Raw genomic sequence first — 25278 nt, 5'->3', positions numbered from 1 at the left:
ATCTAATTGCACAATATTGTGCAATAGCAAGAAAATATTTTGATTGGAGTTATCTTTCTTTGTCCAGAATCAACTTAAATCTTTGTTATATACAATATACAATGTATATTCACTTTTTACTACCAACTGATAAATTAAAATCATCTTTACCATTCAGTGATAACAAGCAGTTTTTTTACATCTTAATATTTTATGATGTATTTAAATGAGTAGTTCTTGTTGCGAACTCCATTAGAAATTTTAATTGAGATTAGTTTTGGAATAAGGGAAAGGGGGATGTGATTAAAAAAAAATTTCTCATTTGAAATTTCATAAATAAAAAGAAAATTTCTTCAAACATTTTTTTGAGAGGATTAATATTCAACAGCATAGTGAATTGCTCTAAGAGAAAACAAAAATTTTAATTTCATTAGAACACATTCATTCTGTGTCAGAAACCTATGCTGTGTCAACTATTTAATCACAATTCAAATTTAGAGCTGAATCCAGCTTGAATGTTGTGTCCATACTTGCCCCAACCGTTTAGGGTTCAACCTCTGCGGTCGTATAAAGCTACGCCCTGCGGAGCATCTGGTTCGAATGATTTTAATATTAAAGGCTTTAAGAACCTTTGGTGACCCCACAGTTTAAATTCTATAATAAGTAAGTAGTGAGCAGTGGTTGTTACAGACAAACCTTCACATAATCTGCCCCAGTCAATTGGATAATTGAAGGTCGTCAATCAATGGCCACAGCCACACTGTTTTGAATATGATTCTAAGTTGGATGAGTAGTATTGAGTACAGAGATGATCTATTAACAATACAAACAAAAGAGTGAGTGAAGTAAACATCAATAAAACTAAAAATTCAGAAGTAGAAATCAATATACAGCCTTCAGCTACGACCTAATACAATGTTGAAGCAGTCCAGAGAAGTGTGGGTACCCGTATATGAAAAATCTAATTTGTAAGCAACTTTTGTTATCGTCCATTTAGTAAGGCCACATGTGTACATTCCAATATGGCAAATGCTTCATATTTTTTACAAAGAAAATAACTAATCCCTTTATGGCTATCTGAAGGTTGTTCAAGAATATACATTATTTCTCTGGTATTGCATACCATAAATATATCTATTTCATCAGACTTGATTCATGTATGCCCATGATATTTCAGCATAAAAGACAGATTTTTTTTTAAATCTCAAGTAGGCTATTGATTTAAACAAGTCTCGTATATTTTAAGGAAGAATACACCTTGTCTTGAAACTAAGTAAATACAATTCAATTTAAATTATTTTATTTGTTTCAAGTAATTTCCCCATGAACTTTGAACACATCTTTGACAATGTCTTTTCTGGCTAGTTTATCTGGGGTAGTACCAGTTTTGTCGTTTAGCATTTGTGCACCATGTTCCAGTAGAAGTCTCACTGTGTCTGCATGCTGACCTCCACTGGCAATGTGAAGTGCTGTAATAAAGAAAGAATCATTGTATCTCATGAAATTGAGAATGGAAATGGAGAATGTGTTAAAGAGATGACAACCCGACTAAAGCATAAAACAACCAAAGGCCACCATAGGGTCTTAAACACAGCCAGATGTACATACCTACTGAGGATTATAAACCAAGTAAATGTAAATATCAAATTGATATTTCGATTTTCGATCATAAGTTAAGATAAAGTAAATGGGCAAGGATGCTAAATTTTATAAAAATCTTAAAGCATCAATTTAATCTGACCTTTTAATCGTTTACACAGTAGTTTGAGAGTGATGATGATAATATTTATCCATGTTCAAGTACCTGTTCTTCCCATCGTATCAGTATGATTTACATCAGCACCTGCAGACAGTAGAAACCTTACAGTATCAGTCTGGCCTTCCTGAAAACAGAAAAATAACACACTTATACAGTTTCAAGTTTCATTGTATTAATAAAACTATACATACTGTAAAATCTTTAAGCATTGTCATATAAATTGGTATAAATTTACTGATATGTTCTACATGATATCTCAAGTAAGGGCTGCATAATAATCCTAAGGTCAGTAATTTTTATATGCTCATCAAAAGGGGCATAATTATATAATGATTTATTATTGTCCCTCCGACCATAAAAAAAAATTAAGAGAACTACGGTTACCGTAGTGAAACTTGGAATATTTAAAATCAGACTATTGTTATTATGTCATATTGTGACAAAACATTTGAAAAATAATCCAAATCACAAATTCTACCTTTGATGCCACCATCAAAGGTGTATAGCCTTTAGAGGACACTGTATTTGGTGACAAACTAATATCCTCTATAAGTAACTTGACAGATTCTATACATCCTGCTTGGGCTGCTTGATGGAGTGCATGGTACCCTACATTATCTTCTAAGGTTACATCAGCCTGAAAGATTATTAATATCCTCTATAAGGAACCTGACAGAATCTATACATCCTGCTTGGGCTGCTTGATGCAGTGCTTGGTACCCTACATTATCTTCTGAGGTTAAATCAGCCTGAAATTATTGATTAGAATCAACTAGAGACCAATTTCATCAGATCTAGCACCAAGTGTATTTGTAAAGGGTGAAAAGAAAATCCTAATTCTGCTGTAACTGTTTTCTTTTAAACAAACTTAATGTTGCTTTAGAAATTTATCTTGAAAGAAAATTGACTCCTCAATAAAAACTAGAAATAAAAAATCTGATCAAGAAGAAATAAAATAAAACTTAAAACAATTGATTTGTAAGGAAACATGTGGTTGATTGCATATATTTCTTTAGAGAGAAGCAGAAAATGGCAATTTTTACTTTAAAATTAGGCATTGGTTAGCATATTTCAAATCACTTGCATGATGTTTAAAAGAAAATAAATAAAATATTTCCATGACACCTTGAAAGAAAATACTCTAAATTATTAAATTATCACCTTTTGAATGTCTAATAAAAGCTTTGCAATGTCAGTATGGCCTGATCTTAAAGCATCCATTAAAGGTGTACTTCCACAACTGTCTTTCTGGTCTACTTGGTAGGCACAATTCTTTACAAGAAAACAGACCACTGAGGTACAGCCATGTAAAGCTGAAAGATATATGGAGGAAAATATGGATAGGATTGAAAAGACATAAGATAAGAGCCAGGATTAATATGCAAAAATAAATTCATAAGCAACAGGGTCAGCCAATTTTCATACAACATGTAAGTATGTGAAATTAGGCCACTCTACTAAATTTCCTTATTTGGAAATTGTTTAGTTATCTTAATTTTTCTATCTTAAATTTGCATGAAATATTTGCCACTGGCTGTTAAAAAGCAAACAAGTCAATCAACTATGCAAGAGGTAAATTTTACATTATAAAATAAACTATTTACAAACACTTTCATTTGAAACCATGCAGTAAATTAGGAAAATTTTGTGTACATTTATCATTGTAATTGTCTAATGATTAATATTAGGAGAGGCTTTATATCCATATTAATTTTAAATTCCAATTTTTATTTTTGTGAAACCTATCAAATTACAATCACAAAAATATCTGAATTTACAGTATACATGTACTCAGGGGTCGAAATTGGCGCTGTTTCAGTGGTCTGAGACCAGTAGAAATTTCCGTCAGACCAGTAGATTTTGTCAGCTGGTGGTCTGATAGACCAGTAGAAATTTGTCAATAAAACTCACTGATTAACTCGCAATATCAGTTAGTTTGCAAACAAATTTACCTGCAAAATCAATTACACAGTACTGAGTTATTAAGTATTACAATTGATCAAGTTAATTAATATCTCTGTTGACTTGGCGTCCTTCAAAACAACACAAAATGTGGAAACTTTTGGAGAACTGCCATACAAAAAAATAAATTAGTGCTTTTCAAGAGGAAGATCGGAATAAAGTTTATAAAATTGACAAAAGGAAACGTAAATATAAAAATTCTAAGAAAAAGATAGGGAATTGTTAAATAATATAGTCGATCGCAATGTAGCGAAATATATAACATGTGAAAAATTTGTCCCAGCTATTGAAATGTTAAAGATTTCTGGGCAGTGCTTCAGAGGACCCAGTCAGGCACCCTATGATTGCCGTGAGGATTATGATGATGTGGAAGACAATGTTGACATTTTTTCTGTTATTGGTCCTGATTTTGATAAAGAAATTCATTGAGATTGTCAAAGCCTTTATCAAAATCAGGATTGAGACTCTCTTTTTCTTGTAATAAATATGTAAAAGAAAGCATTAAAATAAAAGTAAAAATATATCATTTATATAAGTGTTTGTCAAATGAATGTCATTTTAGTCCAGTCAAACTAAGTTTTAACCTCAAACTAATAGCAACAAAAAATGTTTTAGTTCTTAAGCCCTAAATATACACAGAAAAATCCCATAAAATCTAACTGGAAGAAAACTTGAGATCTTGGCCCGATTGTTCAAAAGGCTGGATAAAGTTATCCACTGGATAAGCTTGTCCATTGGATAAATGTTTATCCAGTGGATTGCTATCCAGAGGTTAAATTGTGTTGTTCAAAAACTGGTTAAGGATTGTCCAGCTATTCACTGGACAAAATGCTATCCGGAGGACAACTCCCATAACCAGAGAACTCTTAATGATATTATTCAAGCTCTTTTTCCAAAAGTACATCAAGATTCGCAAGAGTCAGAAAATGGCATTTTCCATACATGTACCTCTTTTGTATATTAAATATGATCGTACCTGCGGCCCAAGATGATATATATACCAGAAATTCATTGAATATATATGTTGATGCAATTCAAATATTTAAGTGTGACATAGGTAATCTCAAAGTCAAACATTTAAAAAAACAGTTAAAAAAAAGGCCTAAAAAAATCGTCTTACTCGGATCTACTCGTAGTTTTCATTAAATCATCAAAATTTTAAACGAACTGCAGACCCGAGAGGATTTCTGGTATTCTTTGGGATCCGACGACAGACTTATCTTCATGCTTGAAAATGGCTAGTTTCCTTAGGACTAAAATTAAACGTATTTGAGACAGGAAAACAGGATATTCCAGTTTCTAATATTCATGGATTAAAAGTGACATTTTAGTAGTCCAAATAAATTATGACGTCTGGCAAGGCTATTTTTTTTTTTTCTGGGACGCCTTCCTCCTTCCAGATGTCATAATTATTTGGACTAACATTTTAGTAGACCGTCGAATTTTGACCAAAATCAGAAGGAGCTGTAACAAACTGCAAAGACATTTAGGAATGTGAAAGAAGTTTTTTGATAAGTTGTTCATACTAGAACAGTTCCCTTTTTCTTTTTTTTTATACTAAATTTCAATATTAAGAACCCTGTGACACAGATGTTAATCATGTCAAAGCATGAACATGTCTTTTGTAGCGTAAAAACTGCAAAACTTTGTTAGACTTTGTTGAGAATGTAATCTCAGAGGAATGGTGGTTTCTTAACAGGAACACATTTTGCATAAATATTCTTTAATTTTAGTACATCTTTACCTTGAAAAACATGTATTTTGTTTTATAAATGACGAGGTCGTCGCCCTGGAATGTACAAACTAGGCGATTCATCCCGGATTCATCTTCATTGACCCCTTTAAGAAAGGTGCTTTCTTTCACGTCCGCATTTCTATCAAGTATGGCATGCCAAATTAACATTTATGGCAACGATTATCATTGATGGCGAAAATGATTTACAAAACTGTATATTAATGAGGGTCTAGACAGGGTATTGGGAGCATGGGAGAGAGGGGCGGGAGAAGGGAGAGAAGGGGCAGGAGAAAGGAGAAAAGGAATAGAAAAGGAGACAAAAATGTATATTAAAATTATTAAAATTAAGCAAGAAAACAATTATCTAATAAATGAGTTAATCAAAGGATTAAAGAAAGTGCTAATAAAAAGTAAAAAAACAAACAAAAAAATGACCCCTAGGGAGTATTGAAAAGGAAAGTCCTTAATATAACTGCAAAATCAAACAAATGAATAACAACTGTTATATTCCAAATTGATGCAGGCATTTTCTTATGATAAGATTTATTTGATTATGTAGAAAATGGTTGATTGGGCCTTGTTTTATGGCTAGTCAAACCTTTCACTTGTATGACAGTCGCAGAAAATTCCCCAAAATGGCATGATAACGAAAAATATATTCCAAACCTAGTCACTAATTTAGTACGATCTCTTATATATGGAGAAAGACTAAAAACTAACAATTTCAGTGATTTTTTTGTGAGCCTGTGAATGTATAGAGACACATGTCACCATCCTTGTTTTTTTTATAGATAAATTGCTATAAAGTTAACCGATATGCATACAATTTGGCAGAAAAAGGATGACATTACTTAATAAAGAGTAACGTGCTTTTATCTGAGAGGTATTGAAAAAACATGTAACGGGATCTGAATGGTGTTTGTTATTTTGTTTTCGTTTTCCCTGTCTGGTTTCGTAAATTTCCTATAAATTTTAATGATTTAAATCATTTAGTTTATTTCCAACTAACAGGTTCAATGCATATTCTGCTTCAAAAATGTTATTGGGTGAACAGTGATTTTCAAGTACAATTTGAATTGATTGATTTGAGGTTGCAAATGTCCAGTGGCAAATATTTCAGGCTTGTTCAGGACGATACAGTACAATTTGAAACTGTTGTGTCTAAAAGACGAATTTCGTTTACTAATAAAAACATTCCGTCGGTTGTAAAAGTGGAAGATGAAAAATACATGTTTTAATATAATAATAGTATATTCTCTGTATGATGTAAACGTTTCGGTAGTGTGCATAGTTGCAGAAAAAACCTTGCAAACTGTATTAAATGTAAGTTCAACATTCTGTCATTCGTAAAAAAAAAAATACAATAAAAAAATCTGAGAACATACATGCATCCTCTAAAAGTAAAACACTCGGTACATTATAAAATGTCCATCTTGAAATTGTACACTGTAGAAGGAGGAAATCGGACTATGTGCTCTGCGTGTCTTTATATGTTTTTCAAAATACCAAATTTAGCAAACTGTCATAAAAAAAAAAGTCTTGACTAAAATGCGCACTTTTGGTATATATATTCTGTCATTCGTAAAAAAAATACAATAAAAAAATCTTAAGAACATACATGAATCCTCTATAAGTAAAACACTCGGTACATTATAAAATGTCCATCTTGAAATTGTACACTGTAGAAGGAGGAAATCGGACTATGTGCTCTGCGTGTCTTTATATTTTTCAAAATACCAAATTTAACAAACTGTCATTAAAAAAAAAGTCTTGACTAAAATGTGCACTTTTGGTATATATATATATATATATTCTGTCATTCGTAAAAAAAAATTACAATAAAAAAATACATGCATCCTCTATAAGTAAAACACTTGGTACATTCTAAAATATCCATCTTGAAATTGTACACTGTAGAAGGAGGAAATCGGACTATGTGCTCTGCGTGTCTTTATATAATTTTCAAAATACCAAATTTAGCATATTGTCATTAAAAAAAAGTCTTGACTAAAATGCGCACTTTTGGTATATATATTCTGTCATTCGTAAAAAAAAAAATACAATAAAAAAATACATGCATCCTCTATAAGTAAAACACTCGGTACATTATAAAATGTCCATCTTGAAATTGTACACTGTAGAAGGAGGAAATCGGACTATGTGCTCTGCGTGTCTTTATATGTTTTTCAAAATAACAAATTTAGCAAACTGTCATTAAAAAAAAAGTCTTCACTAAAATGCGCACTTTTGGTATATATATATATATATTTTTTTTTTTTAAAGTTAACATAAAGTAAATGTAGCACTTCGAATTAAGTTTTATAAATCCAAAGCTACATCCTATATACCGATTACGTGAGGGACGGGTGGTCCAATGGACACGGGTAAAACAGTACGCTTGCGTCATTTTGTAGAGGGGCCAACATATATAATAAACGTTTATGATTGTGTTCTATTTTACAAAGCATTTGGTGACAACATTTCTATTTGAATAAGCAGCTCATTGTGGAATATAGTTGGGAAATCTCAACTGTACATCATGTCCAACTCAACAACAAAACACACCTATTCCTGTACACCCAAGTGTAAATTAACGTGTACCAAAATTATATTAAAATGTAAGTGTTTTCAGTTTTATTTTGCATTTGAGAAAAAATAGGTAAACAATCAGTTTCTTCATATTTTTTGGCCGTTCGGAGCACTTTTCTGGGTTTACCTTAATCAAAATTCCGATTATTCCTTTATTCTTGGCCACTGGGTTTTTATTTAATGAATCGTGTGATTGTAAATTTCAAGAAATAATTTTTTAAAATACGGAATTGAAAGAAAAAAACAGGAAAAACAGGAAAACCAACAGTTTAATATTTATCTCGTAATAACGAGATAGTTTCCCTGTTATTACGCGATAATTATCTCGTTTTAACGAGATAACAAACTACCGATCTTGTAATGACGCGATAGTTTTCTTGTGATTACGCCATAATTATTGCTTAATTACGTTATAATTATCTCTTATATATCTTGTAAATACGAGATATAACAAAAAATATCTTGTAATGACGCGAAAATTATCGCTTAATTACGAGAAAATTATAGTGTAATTACGCGACAGTTTTCTGGTGATTACGAGATTTTTACCCCTAATTACGATATAAAAAAATGTGTGACACTATTAATTAGGCTTTCGTAATTTTATGAATTAACTGTTAACAAAACTTATAATTGTTTGAATAACTACGCATAATCTATTCATGAATAAATAAAACTTAGCTGTATTTGGCCCAAAAAAAATTTGAGACTGTTATGGTCTTTTTTTTTTATTCGACTGTCAGTGATGAGTTTTCCAACTACGACTGAAATTATCCATGATCTGTTGCTGTAAACACCTCAAGATACGAAACACATGTCTAGTGTACAAGACTAAAAAGCAAGACATCTTTGACTATGATGCGGTTTTTTCCTTTAATTATCAATATTTATTTTATTTTCTTTGACGTGTGAATATCTGATTAAAAAATAAACAAATATGTTATTCTTTTGAATATGATTGAAGACATTATAGTAGTGTTATTTAGGAGGAGGTATGATTGATTAAATGTTGTTTTCTGACAATCCAGTGACAAATACTTCATGCATGCATATTTAAAATGGAAAGTTATGTAGAGAATAATTTGCAAACAAAAAATATGAGGTAGCACGCGTTGTCGTTAAAAAAGAACAACAGGAAGGCGGGGTACAATTACTTATCATAAGTCAAATAAATAAATTCAACACCATAACCAGAAAATTACTCAAGATACATAATTTAGATCATAAAAGTGTTGGATAATTTTGTTGATCTTTATTATTGTTTCTTACACTTACACAATTAAATAATTAAAATTGTCACATGGTGTCTTCTTATGTCATATGAATTACAATATATGTTATTATACACAGTTCTGTAATTTATATTTTAAAGGATTGCCTGAAAATGTTAACTTTGCATGCCATACTTGATAGAAATGAGGACGTGAAAGAAAGCACTTTTCACAAAACCACAAAAGTGCTAACAGAGATTAAAACATATTCCGATGCGACGATTTGGTCAATTATGAAACAAAATGCGTATAGACAGCGTTTGAGTATCATGAACCAGTTATTAGTCTATATTCATTTATAATTACGTTCCCAAATTTTTCTCTGAAGTTTGTTCCAGTTCCGTCTAATTTTGGGTCAAAATTCAACGGTCTGCTAAAATGTCATAAATACAGGAATATCCTGTTTTCCTGTCTCAAATATGTTTAAAGTTTCGTCCAAAAGAAACTAGCTATTGTCGAGTAGCATGAATATCAGTATGTCGTCGGATCCAGTGAATACTGGAAATCATCTCCGGTCCGCAGTTCCTTTAAAAATTCTATAATTCAATGAAAACTACGACGATATTTGTAATTTAAAAAAAAAATATGAGTGTACCTACGGAAATTAACATTAGAAGGGGGGATAACTCTGCAAAAATGAGTCTTACTCTGTCAGTTTTTATTGATTTTCTTAAAATTTATATATAGTATGATACTTTGATGGGGTTATTAGTTTGTATTTGACTATATTATATAGTCTTCTGCTCATGAAATGTACAAAACAGAAATGTAAATGATATTTTTATTTTTTTGGTGCATGTTTCATTAAAGAAATTGCAAGTTTTAGGCTTTGTGACCATTTTGAAAAAAATGATGGGAAAATTTGGTATTGTTTAAATCTGTAAATTATATTTGTTCAGCATCTGCCTTGTTGAAAGAAACTTTAAACCACAAAAAGAAGAATATATGACTAATCGAGTTTATCAAATTTGAGATTCTTTACCTTGACATGCTGAAAAATTCAATAAATAGTCAACTAATGAATTACAAAATCTAGAATCTAGCTTGATACAAGATATGAAAACACCTTTAGAGTTGTTTGTTATACTCTAAAGACAGCTAAAATATCAAGAATCAATACATTCTTTCTATTTAATAGAAATGTTAAATTTTCAATTTTGTGTCAATTTATTGATATTTCTCCCTTTCAATGCAAATTTCCATAGGAATTTTTATTGTGATTTTTTATTCTTACTTGAGTAAGATTTTATGGGACTTTTTTCTGTGTATATATGGGGTATAATGCTAAAAGATTAAAACTTAAATATCTTCTGTTGCAATTACTCTAAGGTTAAGGTCAAATGTATGCTAGAATCATAAGAATGACTATTTTTACAGTAGATTTGCAGCCGGACCAGTAGAATTTTCAATCTACAGGTTTCGGCTTGCCATTACACAAAAATAATCTTAAATTCTACCCCTTCATGTACTATCATAACTATAGGATAAAGATAGTTAATCTGTCTGCTGTATTAGTGTTTTCCAGGTATATCTTTTAAATTTATCAGGCGTTTTATATATTTATTGTTTTACAAAATGTTTTATATTCTTCAAAATTTTGTGCTTTTATCATCACGTGACATCGCATTTTATATACCTGCTGTGTGTAATGGTGATCTTCCATTTTTACTACAGGTATCCCAGACTTCTGAATTCTTTGAATGGAGGAAATCTAAAATGTCTTCATGACCTTCCCTGGAATTACCAATATAATCTATTTGAATAGGCCCGAGAACACAGTTATTTCATAGTGCATTTCTTTTAGACAATAAATTCAAATTAAAAAAATCGCACTTGCTCTTTCTCAAAAATATTTTTACAGTGTAGTGTACTACCAGTGAGACAAATAATATCAAAATTATAGAAACTTCTCCCAGCTCTAACTCAAAATATTGACAATTCTGTGTTAAAGGGGTGTAAAATTCAGTTTGACAGCTCTAGACGTGATAAAATTTGACCTTTTAGAACTGGACCAATTCACTACTTAACATAAAGTTTCAGCACCCAAATTTTTTTGACATGTAATTACATCCCCCTACTTAATATTTCATGCATTTAATATAAAGAAATAAATTGGGGAAAGTGTATTAAATAAAACATGCAAGTTATACACTGTTTACACTAGGGACTATATTCGTAGACAACGAAAACCAAAGGACGATAACTGTGTCCTTGGACCAATATATGAGGAACATTTATGCTATTATAGAACATTTTCAGAGACTGTTGTGATTTATAAAATGCCTCTATTTTCCTATACTAGTAGTTCATGTAGTTACTCTTCATAAATATATAAATATATAGATATAAGTGAAAGTATGTGGATTGCTTCTATAAAATATATTTGGTCTGCATCACTTTGACCAAGTTCCAACCTCTGTAGGGAGCATCTAGTGTGAGATCCCAAGTAAAAATAAGAGAAAAAGGAGTTAAACGTTAAAGTAAAACACAAATCAATGTTTCAGATTCATTGTTTGTACAACAAAATGAAAGCAAATGTACAACTTATTCAACTAATGACAACAATTCTAGAGTAGTGTGCGGTTTTGAAAATATTACCTGGAATGCATTTTATTCTGTAATGTTGAATAGTTCGGCTCTCATAAATGGCAATCAGATCCTCTGAAGAAAACAAGTTACAAAACACAAATTTTGTAAGATTTGCTAACACAGTACTTTACTTAAGCCATATGTACCTTGTAGCTATGTGGAAACAATTCCATCCATCTTTATTTCTGAGAGTCTGGTTGGCTCCCTTGTCTAACAAGGCTTGTATAATTCTCAGATTTGACTTTGTGCAAGCTAACATCAAAGGTGTCCTAAAAAATAAACAAACATAAATACTGTGAGCAGTCAATGCTACAGTCTAGTATATATATATCTGTTATCTAAAGTCACCAAGTACTTGTATGTATCAACTAAATTCATTTCCAAATTTTAATATATTTAATCAATTTTGAATTCTAAAGCTATGATTAACAAAGACATTGATTTAGTAATAATTACTAATAAAAAGGTATTAATAGTATTGGTCAAAATAAAGAAAATAAAGTGGTTGTAGAATGGTTTCATTCAATCATTTTCAACTAAATCTGGTGTCATTTGAAGAACACATATATCTATTTAGTTAACATGATCTCATAAGATGCTGATGAGATTATAAATTGTGTTTAACACTACCTTATAAATTTACCAATCAGCTCTTTTCAAACTGTCCACTTGAGCTTCATAACTCAATAAATATTGCACACAACCTAAACAATCATACTGTGCAGCTTCGTGTAATGCTCTCTTTCCATCAAAGTTTGATGATTCTAAATCAGCACCATTGTCCAATAAAACTTTCACCAGCTCTAAGTGACCAAATCTACAGGCATAATGTAAAACTGTGTCTCCAGACTTCGAATATGTCTTGTGAAGCCATGATGATAATTCTTTCTTCCCTAAATCTTTGAATAAATTTATATTTCCTTGCTGAGCTGCCTTGAAAATAACATTTGTGTCAATTTCATGCATTCCTTGCACTGAAAAAAATAATTGAATATTGAAATATCTTTTTCATTTCTCAAAGGATTAATCTACAATTTAAAATATAATAAGATTTTATCATTTAATATATCAATGTAAGTATAAATAAATATATTTCTTTTTTTTAAAACGTTAGAAAACATGACCTGACCGACGCTGATAATGACAGGGCCAACATCGACAATGACAGGACCAAATAAAAATGCTAATAACTTTTTTTATTTTTCAAAGGAATTATATCAAATTTGAAATATAAAATAAGAAGTCATCTTTGAATACAGGAGTTTTATAAAAAAAAAAAATCAAAAACTTGCAAAAACGTGAAATGACCATCGCTGACTGACAAGACCTCGACAATGACAGAACCAAATGAAATTTCGAATTACTTTTTTATTTCTCGGAATATTTCTCCGAAATTTGAAATATTATAAGATTATACCATTGTTTACAATGAATACAGGGGGGAAAAAGATAGCGGTAATGTGACTTAACCAACGTTAACCATGTGAGGACCAAATGAAAATGCTAATTACTTTTTTTTTTATTTCATCATATTAATATTTCTCTCAAATTTGAAATATAATAAGATAAGACCAATTGATTATTCGTACATAAATATAAGAACAATTACAATATAGCAAAAAAGTATCAAAAGCGTGTGGTTATGTGACCTGACCTGACTGATTAAAGGTCCTAAAATGTTTCTTATATTACTAAAAATTCTTAAATTTTGATCCATGATAATTAATAAGGTATTCCTTAAAATAAAAAAATAAAAAACTTTTTAGTCGGTAAAAACTTGACCTAGCTGACAAATGTATGTTTGCAAACAGAAAGTCAAAGGACAAAAGACACAAAAAATGACAAAGGATCAGTATACAATTGTTGAATATTTAAGAGATATCTTAAATATTTACTTGTATAAAATGCATATATATTCATTTTACAGTTCAGGAAATATAGCTCATTAAATAGATAAATTAAGATTTATTGAATTATAATCATTATATTTTTTGACATCATACAGTCGCTTAAGTCAGGGACTTTCTTTACTTCTTTAATGTTCTGAAAATATTAAAAAAAAACAAAAAAAATATATTTGATTTTAATTACTGTCATCACAAACTATATTGGATTGATCAACTTATTTATGGCTTATTTCGCCCCTTTTGTTTGTTACCTTATAATTGTGATTAAACGTGTCAGATTATGACTGGTGATTAAACTATAAAAAAAACTTTTTTTCTGGATATATCAGCTTGTTTTTGGGGATATCACGTTTTTCTTGAATTTCTCAGGAAATTGTGATACCGCCACCATTATGACTCTCATATGTATGCATGAAAAAAACCTGCAAGTGGCATATTTTTCAAACTGAAAAAAAAAGAACTGTATAACAAATTCTAATATTGTCAAAAAAGGTCTGCTTTTTAAGTTAGGGGCAGATCTAGCCATTTTAAAAAGGGGGTCCCAACTCAGAGTAAAGCAGAGGTTCCAACTATATGCTCCCATTTAAATGCATAGATCTTCCCAAAAAAAAGGGGTTCCAACCCCTGGACCCCCCTTCCGGATCCGCCACTGCAAGTGATATTCCAAAGCTAAAGGGTTATATAATGATAGTTTTATATTAAGAGAGGTTTTAAAGGTTGTTAAAAGCTTCAACTCAAAGACCAGCTGCATTTTTGCAAGGATTTTACTTTACAAATCCTTGATTTTTGTAATCTGACAGTTAGATTCATGCAAATTGAGTATGCTACCCTCATAAAATTCATTAAAATGGTGAATTATTGATACTCGATCTTATGATTTATATCTCTATGTACATGATGTATAATATTGTCTAGTATTAATATTATTACATTTTGCTGAACTTCTTTACAAGTTGACACGGAAACATTTCTCCGAAGTAAGTTTTAATATTACATTAGCCTTCACAGGTAAAGTGTTAATTTTCGTCTAATATAAGCAACACTTGTAAGGCATTTTTGTATTTTTTGACACACAATATCTTTTGACATTAATCTAGTTTCTTTCTTCTACAAGAAGCGGACTGGCAATTTTGGCCCCGTTAACATTTAATAGATATTATCTTGTAGTCATTTTTCGGTTTACAGTTTGAAACTTTCATCTGAAGGTAAAAGAGAGACAAAAGATACCATAGGGACATTCAAAGCCTCTTCAAACTCATACGCCGAAAAAGAAATGACGATGTCAATGCAAAAATAAAATAAAAGATAAACAATAGTTTACACAACACATCAGGGTTAACTATAAACTAGCACGAAAAAACTGGGGGTGGTCTCGTGTGATCCAGAACGGTACGCAGATCATGCACCACATATGTATCTGGCGCATCCTTTATTTACAGTTCGATTATAATATCTTGTAACAAATATCTTATCAATCAAGAAATGCAGCATGAAAATATAGCAGGGTTAATTCTTGTATTTGAGTTTGGAATGGCAAATACCTTTGTAAATAGTAGAAAAGTCGTTGTCTTAATACTATATTGCAAGAGGAAAGGGAGTTAGTTGGTATGAAATCTGGGAGATCTTTGTATTTTTAAGTATCTACAATCAATTCAAACCGCCCAGCTGTTTTTTGCTACACTTGATGTTAATAATTCAGAAAGATGTTTGGTTTCGAGTATACTTGGAAGACTTAGCATTATGATTTAATGTATCGTTGTTTATACTGGCACTTATGAAATTTAGGTATCCAATAAATAAAAGAAGACCCTGTTCTCCATCTTTGGTTAAATTCCATGTTGGTTTTTTTTGTGTTTTATTATGTTGGAAATAAACAATATATTTGCCATGAAGGTAGTAAAAAACGATGGTTATCAACATATATGAGGATCTGGATGGGGGGGTCTGTTATTCTGTAAACATTTAATTTTCACCCCATTTTTCTCTAATCTTTAAAAAATTAACCCCTTTTTTCTCTAATCTTCCAAAAATTAACCCTTTTATTCTCTAATCTTCTATTTTTTGGCTCATTATTCTCTAATCTTCATTTTTTAAGGGCATTATTCTTTAATCATTTAACCCCATCCAAACCCTCATATATGTCTGTAGTTTTCTGCAATCTTGTTAGCATGTTATTTCATGGTACATATTAATGCTATCGATGTCAGTAAAGAGTTGTTACTTTTTGTGCCGGATTGGTGTTTTCTAGAATTATTATCAGGGAATTGATGTTGGTGTTTGGTATTTTAAAGTTGCTCTTCAGAAAGCAAAGGGAGATTTGTATGTACTTTATACCATACAGTTGTAGTAATTGTTTCATTTTAAATTTGACTCTAAGGTTATATGAAGTAATTTTGCAGGTTTTACTGATTTTAGAGTATGTTTATTAAGGATATAACCTTGTTTGAATTGTTACTTTTTCTATGTGATGGTAAGAACATTGCATATATCAGATTTGAAGTTCATAAGCCACGCATCCTTGATCATGTGATTTTTATTTCTGGCATATTTTTGTATGGAATTAGGCCTTTATGAAGAATACGATGGTTTATTATTGAGTACTTAATGTATTTGTTGGTTTAGAATGTCTGCTTTTTCAGAAGTATCGGTTTCTAGATTCCTTCTATTTTCAGAAGTGCATTTCTTTTGTCATTTCTAATGCTTTTGGTGTACTAAAATACCTTTTTTGGTTTTGTGTATGTGGAATGCTGGTCATTTTAATGGATTCAGTGTTTCGATCTCTACTGTATCACTTCCAGTTTTGTTTTTTTAAATTATAGACAAAAAATGTGTAAAATTTGTCTAATAAGGTCATTACTCCTTCCAGAAGTGTTCTAACTAATATAAATGATAGTTGTCTCATTGGCAATCATATCACATCTCCTTATGTTTATATCAAAATCCATATAGTTTTGACGAGAACGACTTGCCATACTAATTTGCTACTTCTGTATAAGTCATGTTTGAATCATTGTCTTTTTGAGAGAAAAAATACAGTTTTAATGAACATATAGTTTGTTCTTATGTTATGCTGTAACACCACCCATACTAGGTTAGGGGGTGTTGGGCGCTGGCAAACATGTTTAACCCCGTCACATTTGTATGTGCATGTCCTAAGTCAGAAGCCACTAATTCATTGTTTGTCGTTTTTTTTTTGTTTTTAGCTTTTTGATTTGTTTCGTTTATGAACATTGGGTCGCTGCTTTTTTTATGAATAGATTTACAGTTGTCACTTTTATTAGAGCTTGAAATGAGGTATTCATGTTATGTTAAAGGTTGTATGTTGGCCTTCTGTATAGTTAATAACTTTTACATCGTTTGACCTGAAAGTGTATATTTTGAAACGACTATAAAAGTTCAAATGTATGCATGAAAATACCAGAACAAATAATAATGTCTTTCGTTTTCATAGTTTAATAAATTAATAACAACAATATATTACTCTGTAAAACATAACAATATCTGCACATAATAATTTATAGTGTTTTCATCAATGTCTTAAAACTTCACACTATAACTAGGTGACTGGAACAAAGCCATCGGAGCACGAGATCTCGGTGTTGACATAACCCGCTGAAGCTTTAGTGGCACACTCTTGAAGAACTGTGATATGGGTGAATGTTGAATTGGTTTTACACGTGCTACTGGTTTCTTGGAGGAAGACCCAGGTGCTGTACTGAAGATGATGGAATTAGTCTGCTTACTGAGTTTCGGCTTAAAGTCGAGTACATTACATACTGGTGAAAGGAACATCTCTGGTGTAGGTCTCTTCTCTGGGATACCATCACTTGTGTCACTACTAAGTCTCTTACGTGATTGTGTTGGAGGTGTAAAGGGCACTGTGAGTGTACTGGTGGCTTTTGGCTTGTCACAGAGGTCTACGACGTGAACTTTCGGTGACGTACGGTCTGTAACAGCTAAGTCTGTAGTTTCTTGAACTGTTCTGTAATAAAGCTGGTTTGGTACCTCCATCTCTCGCCAGAAGTTAGCTACGGATCGAGACAAGTCTTTTGGTATGCTGAATATCTGTGGACCATTCTCTATCATTATGGAAACCAAATCGGAAACTTTCGGTAGAACAGAGTGAAGGTTGTCAGCTGACGAATGACGATCACAGAGGAGATGAGGTGCGAATAAAATACCTAAAGAATAAGCTGTCATCAGGTTACTAGAGATGGATGCGGCTTTGTTGAGGAGTGTCATCAATGGCTTCAATAAGTTGAGGTTGTCGGATGGTAAAAGATGGAGAACAAGTTGCATAGCTTGGATCTTGGCAGACTTTGTTTCTTCTTTTGTTGACTTGGTGATGTTGGTAATCTGAACATATACATTGAAGAACTTTTGAGTTAGAAGAGGTTCTGGTAGATTGTGAATGTAGCGTTTGAGGACGTTGGCACTGTCGTGTGGAGATAACGAAGACAGGTATTTCTCGGTAAGTGTTGCTGAGTCTAGCTTTGATTTCAACTGTTTCTGTCTGCATATGTTGCCTGTTTTACGGAATATACCTTCTGTTGATATGACGTCATCTTGGGATAGGTAGTTGATCAACTGAAGCACTGATGCAATATTCTCTGGTGAAAGGTCGGAGCCAAACATGGACTTTTTCTGAGCTTTTCTCTTACTAAACGACAGAGGCGTCTTGTGTTGTGGAACTGGTGCAGCAGGTAATATCATCAATGTCTCAAAGTCATCTTGTGGTATTTCAAGGATTGTTGATAAGTGTGACTTTACGAACTCTTTAAACTTCAGAGGCATGCAGTTCTGAAGTCGACAAACGTGCTTTTCTGATGGTTGAAAACGGGTTCTTCTATTTGCAGGAAGTGTTAGTCTACTGGCGGACTGTGCTGGAGACCCTGAAAGAAATGTAATATAAAAATATAATAACTAGTACTAAAGATTCAATAAAGATCCACAATAAAGCTAATATATTATAGAATCATGAGCCATAAATGATTGAAACAACAAATTGTTTTATGTCTTGATGAGATGCTGTCTCATTAATGTAAAATAATCTCCTTATATATGTATTATATACGTGATACTCTTTCAGTGTTATTGGTATGGATGAATTATTCATATCGGTCTTTGTAAATTAAGATATATATCATAAGCTGACAATTATGTTTAACGGAGTTCGGTGCTTTGATGTTACCCAAAATGCACTTTTAACTTGCTTCATTCATTATCTTTAGTTTGAAATCTGGGACTAGTATACTAGTTAGTATATAGTCCCAGTTAAAATATAACTTTGAATTCTCAATTTTTATAAGGGTAGTGCGTTGCTTAGTGGCTTTTTATTTGGAGGGTTCCAACGATATGTGACTGGGTTATTGTAGCAAATGTTAAATCATGCAATTGCTCTATCGCTTTTTGATATTCAAAGTGTATTTGGACTCTGATTCTTGAATATCCGCACACTAATACTAATTATCTTAATATATTAATGTCCTTATTTTCCTAATCATAGAAATTATTGCGAGCATATCAAAGTTACGTAAAGGAGGTTATATGAACTCCTTGGTTACGTGAAATACATACAAAATTATATAATTTTTATTGATAACATATATATAAGTTCCTGTGAATATAATACTTCCATGATATTAGACAATATTTGTTCATTGATAAAGGGAGAGTCAGTCCATACGGTATTTAAAGGAAGGCATTTGCACAGTCATCATAAACTTATTGGTTTGTGTTTAATATTTGTTGACAAAATAGAAGATTTCTTCTCGATGACAAATGCTTTTATAAAATCAATGAATTTCATATAAATGTTTTACTGAAAATTCTGGATCGATAATACGAAATTATACTGTTATAATTCATTTTTTTCATTCATTTTGGAAACTATTGTCTTATTAATAAAATGAACAATTTAATAACCTCAGTACATGGATATATATGGTAAATATGAGGACTTACATGAAGACCGGTTTGAAAACATCCCAATAAGTTATAATCCTTCCTTGTTAAAATTTCATATGATAATAAAAAGTTAAACATGAAATATGATATATAATAATGAGTGTCAAAATGTCATGTCCGTGACCGGGAGGGGTTAACAGTTCTCGTGTGTTTGTAATGACCCCATACCTTCAAGTGTTAAACTAAATTACATTAAGTAAATATAGAGTGTTTTAGTCAATTAACTATAATATGATGTAGACAGCATTCAAATGAACTGAAAATAAAATATTATTTTGTCTCAAAAGTTTAATATAATATTTTACTTGCAGTTATTTTATATTTAATGCATTTTCGCACCAAAGATACAAACGTTTAATTTCTTGTTTTCATAACTTTTTAAAACATTTTGTATTCGTTATTTAGAAAAACTTCTTTTTCATATTTTTTTTTTTTGGGGGGGGGGGGGGGGGTCGATAATTTAATTGATGACATCATAGTAAAAACTATTTATATAAAAATAAAAAATGTGCGAGATCGGAATGTTTTAAAATCAACTTGAAAAAAAAGGTTCTCTTACTACTCAACTGTTATTCAAATAAATTCTATAGATTATAAATGAAAGTGTATGTTTCGAAATGCATAAATTTACTTTGATTATATATATATGTATGCATATTTGATGAATGATCATGAATAAGAGAATAATATCCAAATCCTCCAATATATTTTAGATGTTAAAATATTGAAGTGAATTGAAAATTGTAATATTTTATTATAAGGCAAACACAAAAAGTAAGACTATTTATAATATTTACGGAAAAATCCAAATATAAACGTTCTTATTAAAAAACCCAACATCTATGACAGAAGTGAACGAATAAAACACATATTTTGGTAAAGTAAATTCGGATGTAACAATAAATATGGAAAACTGATGATGATATTGCGTATATTAATAAATAAAAATTGTTTCTGTTTTAATTTTTTAAAGTTTAGAAGAATTTATACCTGTATTTCTTGTAACTCTAAAACTTCTGTACTTCATAGCTTGAATATCTTTATAATCCATAATGACAATATATAGAAGATGTTGTCTTCATTCACAAAACAAGAGTTTATGATTTTTTTGTTTAATGCGATTTCTTTTTATACTGTTATGATTAATTATGTATAATGAAGTGAATAGATTTCTGTCATTGTCCCAATCAACAGAGATGGGGTATAATGATAATACACTAATAAATATAGTGGTCTTTTCACGTGTCAACCCCGTTATCAGATTTCACACCCTTGCGGGACATGAACAATCACATTTAACAGGTTCGGGGACGATTATGACACCTATATTAGTGTTAGGTGAAAAAGGGACGGGGTCCCATAGTCATGTTAATTGTAATTTTATGACACGGCAGCCTTAAAATAATAAGTTTGTATATACAAATAAACAAGTGAAATTGGTAGAAATAATTGAGGATTAGATACACATCATTTTATTATAACTATTTCGATATGAGCGTCACTGATGAGTCTTTCAGTAGACGAAACGCGCATGTGGCGTATTAAATTATAATTTTGGTACCATTTATAACTTTTTATGTGGTGAAAAATATGAAATTATTTATTTTGAAGATAATTGTTAAAAAAAAATTTGAAGGTCCAATTCCTTGTTTTATAAAGACCTTATATAATATAGTATTACTCTGAATACATACTAATTTCATTCTTAATTTTGATAACGATGGCAACATGATACATTATTTATAAAGTTCACAATACCAGAGACATAAAATAAAATATTATATGTCTCTGACAATACACGAATGACAATCCACTATAAGAATTCAATATACTTGTTAAGAATAAAATACAAAACTTTTATTTGCACTAGATCCCAATACTGATACACAAGACATATGAGTAGTGGGTGACCCGAATGAAGATTTTTCTCTTCACATCTATTTCAATTTTAGTTGAAAAATTGATCCAATCGTCTGTAAGTTAGGACCAAAAGATATTTTGTAAACTAAGTACAAGATGTTAAGAACATCCATTTGTTTGCTACAGTTTTGCTATCAGAATGAATAAACCTAAAGTTATACATTGTTAGTGAAACCCAAATAGACTTTGTAATTGGAGAAAGAGACTACAGTTCGCAAGAATAATATGTCGATATTTCGACTTCATTTGTTTGCTACAGTTTTGCTATCAGAATGAATAAACCTAAAGTTATACATTGTTAGTGAAACCCAAATATACTTTGTTATTGGAGAAAGAGACTACAGTTCGCAAGAATAATATGTCGATATTTCGACTTCATAGAAACGAAAGATTGCAACGATGCGGTATACGTACAGAAAAATCTTAGATATATATGCAGTAAATATATGGCTCTGAAAAATAAATGACTTAGAGTTTGAAAGGTTTTTGAAACTAGTCATTATTTATAAGAAGGCATACCCAGAGACATATAATACAATTGTATTATGCCTCTGCTGTACCCATATACTGTCGATGTTGAAATACAAAATAAAATCTCAAAATTGTGATGGAAGCTTTAGTTTAATATGAGAAAAGATATCGTCGTTTGGAACCTTTCGTTCTTAACATATATAAATATAGATATTTATACCGTTACTTGAAACCTTATCAAAGATGCATTAATAGGATGGGGAGGCAATTTTTATTTCTCAAGATCACATTCCAATTTTTTTTTATGTATGACAAGCCTTTTATGTATGCGTTGTGACGTTTCATCGTTAAATGAATTGTTATTTGTTTATGAAAAGATGCACTTGCTGTCTTTAGCAGAAGTGTGTATTGCTAACAGCTATAATACCAATATCTGTCAAGGTGTGGAAAAAGCACGCGCTAATACCAGAGGTGCGAGTTATTAAAAGGGTGTGAAATAAAAATATTGTTTAATTAATTATTCTTAATCTTCATTAATTAATTGATCCTTAAACTTTGCCCCAAGTTACTACTGAATGATTAGATATTCATCTTTTTTGAATTAAAATAGAAAAATAATTAATAGACTTTAGGAATTAATTATTATTTTGAATCTGATAAAATGAAGTATTTCTACACTAACTTTATATAAAAGCATGAAGTTCTGAGATTCATTCAAACAAGCTTCCACCTTCTGAGTTTACTAAATAACAAAAAGAAAAGAAAAATGGAATTGTCAAGAGAAATAAATAAATACAGAAGTTTTAAAGCTAAAAAACATTCAGGTAATTTTATATAACAATAGATTGAAGATGTCGAAAATATTTACTGGAATAATATAAAACATTTTAAATTGTAATTTATTGAACAAAACATAGGAAGTAAAAGCTGTTTACTTAATTTTTTTTGATAGAATGTAAAATATTTCATCTTAACATTCATGCATTTATCTAATTTAAAACCATATATATATTTACTTACAAATTTTTCTGTAAAGTCTTTAATTTCTTTTTGGTATATGCATGAAATAGGTAACAGAGTAAATTATCAAAACAAAAATAGACCACCTCATTAATGACTCCATAACTTAATGACAGCTCATCTCAACTATCCCTCAATACGTCCACCACAACGAGTCATGTCATAATAGAGTAAAATTTCTAGCATATAAAAATCGAAGATTAAATGAGTTATTCATACTTCAATTATTCTTACACATTCACAGCGATTAAAAGACGACAAACAATGTCTACATCCTCACTAAGACGTAACAGATGCCAGCAACAGGCAGAACGGAATGTCTTCAGATTAAAAAATAGCATGCCCAACAAATTCGAAGAAATGGTGCTTAGTAGTCTTGGTAAAACAGTCACTATGCCAACACAAGAAATAGACTCGCAAGTGAACAGAAAGACTCCCGAGAAGGTTACTCTCAAACGCAAAAGCTCCGGACTCTCATTCTACAGAAAGTCTATTAAAAAGAAAGAATTTACACAGCTGACACCAGATTCCATTTCTGCTCTCACAGTCTTGATGGAATTCATTGGAAAAAGCTACAACATCAAAGATGAAGGACTGTTCCGTAAAACAGGTAACATAAGCCGCCAGAAAACTGTTAGAAAACAACTCCTGGAGTGTTCCATGATTGATTTGGAACTTATTTCGTCCCATGATGGAGCTAACGTGCTAAAGAACTTCATACGAGACCTCCGTGAACCTCTACTAACAAACAGATTCCATAATGTGTATACTAGATTAGCATCACTACTGACAACCGAAGATAAAACCAAACCAACAACTTTAAAAGCTCTACAACTGCTGATGTTACTGATGCCAAGCGACAACTATTGCTTACTGAGACCATTGATTACACTGCTACATCGTACGTCAAAAACACCGGAAAATCTCATGACAGCGGATTCACTGGCTATTATATTTACTCCTCATTTTCTCTGCAATAAATCGTCTAGCGGTACTGAACTGCAAACAACTACTAAGACATTTTGTCACCTGGTTGCATTTATGATTGAATCTGGAAACAATTTGTTCAAAATTCCACAAGATCTTGCTGAAGAAGTGTCAAGTTTTTGGAAAGAGATGGAAATTCCTAATCATTTGTATCTCCAAAGTGTTACAAAAAAGAATCGGCCACTGAAAACGTTAGATGACAGTGTGTTGACAGAATCGCCTAAACTAACTCCAAAAAAGAAGACAGGAAGACGATCTCTTGTTCATGTCATCGACTTAGGAATTTCACCAGATAAAAGAAGGAAGAGTGGTTTGTTTTCACCCCGCCATAGACAAAGTAGCGGGAGCAGTGACGTCATTTTACCAGAAAGGAGACCTCTTCCAGATATCGTGGTGAGCAAAGTCGACGAGAAGTGTTGTACAGCCAAAACCCAATCAGAACAGAGGCAATGGAATTTTCCTCCATCGACAACTAAAAACAAACCTGTTGCCATGGTTAAACCCACCTCTCGATCTCCGATTTCGCAGTTTTTCAGGAATGTTCCCCAGCAACTACAGAAAGTCATGCAAACTCCAAGATCAAGGACACCAATGTTATACCGGTCACCTCAGTTGGACATGCCACATTTGGACATGCCACAGCTGGACATAGAAGACGATAGAGAAATCATGTGCTGAGGAAATTAAAACAGAGATGCAATACCAACCAAGTGCCAACATAAAACATTAAGAATTAAGAACTGCATTTCAAAATGTACATGTACTTCTATTAATAATTGTATATTTTTGTATATAACCGCTATCATATTTATTAGTGCTTCAATGTAAAATAAAATTACATCTTATCAGAACAATTGCTTTTACTTTTTTTTTTTAATCCAATATAAAACCAGCACTTCATTGTTGATAAAAAATAACTTCACCCGGATGCTGACTCAAAATTTTTATTTCAAAGCAAAAATGGATGTGGTATACAGATCAAATGATCACAAGTCCAGGTATAAACCGACAAACATAAGAATGAAAGCACCGAATAATGGTCACATAAATCAGAGATGGGGACTCCGCGTCTTATCCAGCATCCAGTAACAGCACTCATGACTGTCATGTCGACATGATAGG

General features: G+C 31.4%; 3 protein-coding genes across 4 annotated transcripts; 1 reads left to right on the top strand and 2 right to left on the bottom strand.

The window, feature by feature from the left end:
• Positions 1-1262: 1262 nt before the first annotated feature.
• Positions 1263-14790, bottom strand: LOC134685353 (ankyrin repeat domain-containing protein 16-like). The gene is made up of 8 exons (XM_063545050.1): positions 14722-14790; positions 12528-12858; positions 12031-12153; positions 10932-11029; positions 2900-3051; positions 2217-2375; positions 1784-1862; positions 1263-1448 (listed from the first exon to the last, which is right to left on the bottom strand). The coding sequence occupies exons 2-8, from the start codon at positions 12848-12850 to the stop codon at positions 1288-1290; spliced, it is 1095 nt and encodes a 364-aa protein (XP_063401120.1). The 5' UTR covers positions 12851-12858; positions 14722-14790; the 3' UTR covers positions 1263-1287.
• A 2508-nt stretch (positions 14791-17298) lies between these two features.
• On the bottom strand, positions 17299-20859 carry LOC134685339 (rho GTPase-activating protein 19-like). Of its 2 annotated transcripts, none has more exons than XM_063545029.1 (2): positions 20749-20859; positions 17299-18683 (listed from the first exon to the last, which is right to left on the bottom strand). In XM_063545029.1, exons 1-2 carry the CDS (start codon positions 20807-20809, stop codon positions 17329-17331), a joined length of 1416 nt encoding a protein of 471 aa, XP_063401099.1. In that variant the 5' UTR covers positions 20810-20859; the 3' UTR covers positions 17299-17328. The 2 variants fall into 2 exon arrangements, with proteins under 2 accessions (XP_063401099.1, XP_063401107.1); XM_063545037.1 differs by lacking the exon at positions 20749-20859 and adding an exon at positions 19756-20005.
• A 2022-nt stretch (positions 20860-22881) lies between these two features.
• LOC134710124 (rho GTPase-activating protein 19-like) lies at positions 22882-24936 on the top strand. Its single transcript, XM_063570334.1, has 2 exons — positions 22882-22973; positions 23414-24936. Exons 1-2 carry the CDS (start codon positions 22916-22918, stop codon positions 24832-24834), a joined length of 1479 nt encoding a protein of 492 aa, XP_063426404.1. The 5' UTR covers positions 22882-22915; the 3' UTR covers positions 24835-24936.
• Positions 24937-25278: the final 342 nt, after the last annotated feature.

The sequence above is a fragment of the Mytilus trossulus genome, chromosome 1, assembly GCF_036588685.1.
Source record: "Mytilus trossulus isolate FHL-02 chromosome 1, PNRI_Mtr1.1.1.hap1, whole genome shotgun sequence".
In the NCBI taxonomy this organism is placed as follows: Eukaryota; Metazoa; Mollusca; class Bivalvia; order Mytilida; family Mytilidae; genus Mytilus; species Mytilus trossulus.
This window is presented reverse-complemented; position numbering and strand designations above follow the sequence as displayed.

What these genes read in the sequence shown, in the direction of transcription:
- LOC134685353 (XM_063545050.1), bottom strand. Translation starts at nt 12,850, where the DNA reads ATGCATGAAATTGACACAAATGTTATTTTCAAGGCAGCTCAGCAAGGA. An exon ending in AGTTTGAAAAGAGCTGATTG is followed by an intron (nt 12,154 to 12,527) that starts GTAAATTTATAA and finishes TTTATTTTTTAG; the next exon opens with GACACCTTTGATGTTAGCTT. An exon ending in CTTTGATGGTGGCATCAAAG is followed by an intron (nt 1,863 to 2,216) that starts GTAGAATTTGTG and finishes TTCTGTTTTCAG; the next exon opens with GAAGGCCAGACTGATACTGT.
- LOC134685339 (XM_063545029.1), bottom strand. Translation starts at nt 20,809, where the DNA reads ATGGATTATAAAGATATTCAAGCTATGAAGTACAGAAGTTTTAGAGTT. An exon ending in TAGAGTTACAAGAAATACAG is followed by an intron (nt 18,684 to 20,748) that starts GTATAAATTCTT and finishes CATTTCTTTCAG; the next exon opens with GGTCTCCAGCACAGTCCGCC.
- LOC134710124 (XM_063570334.1), top strand. Translation starts at nt 22,916, where the DNA reads ATGGAATTGTCAAGAGAAATAAATAAATACAGAAGTTTTAAAGCTAAA. An exon ending in TAAAGCTAAAAAACATTCAG is followed by an intron (nt 22,974 to 23,413) that starts GTAATTTTATAT and finishes ACACATTCACAG; the next exon opens with CGATTAAAAGACGACAAACA.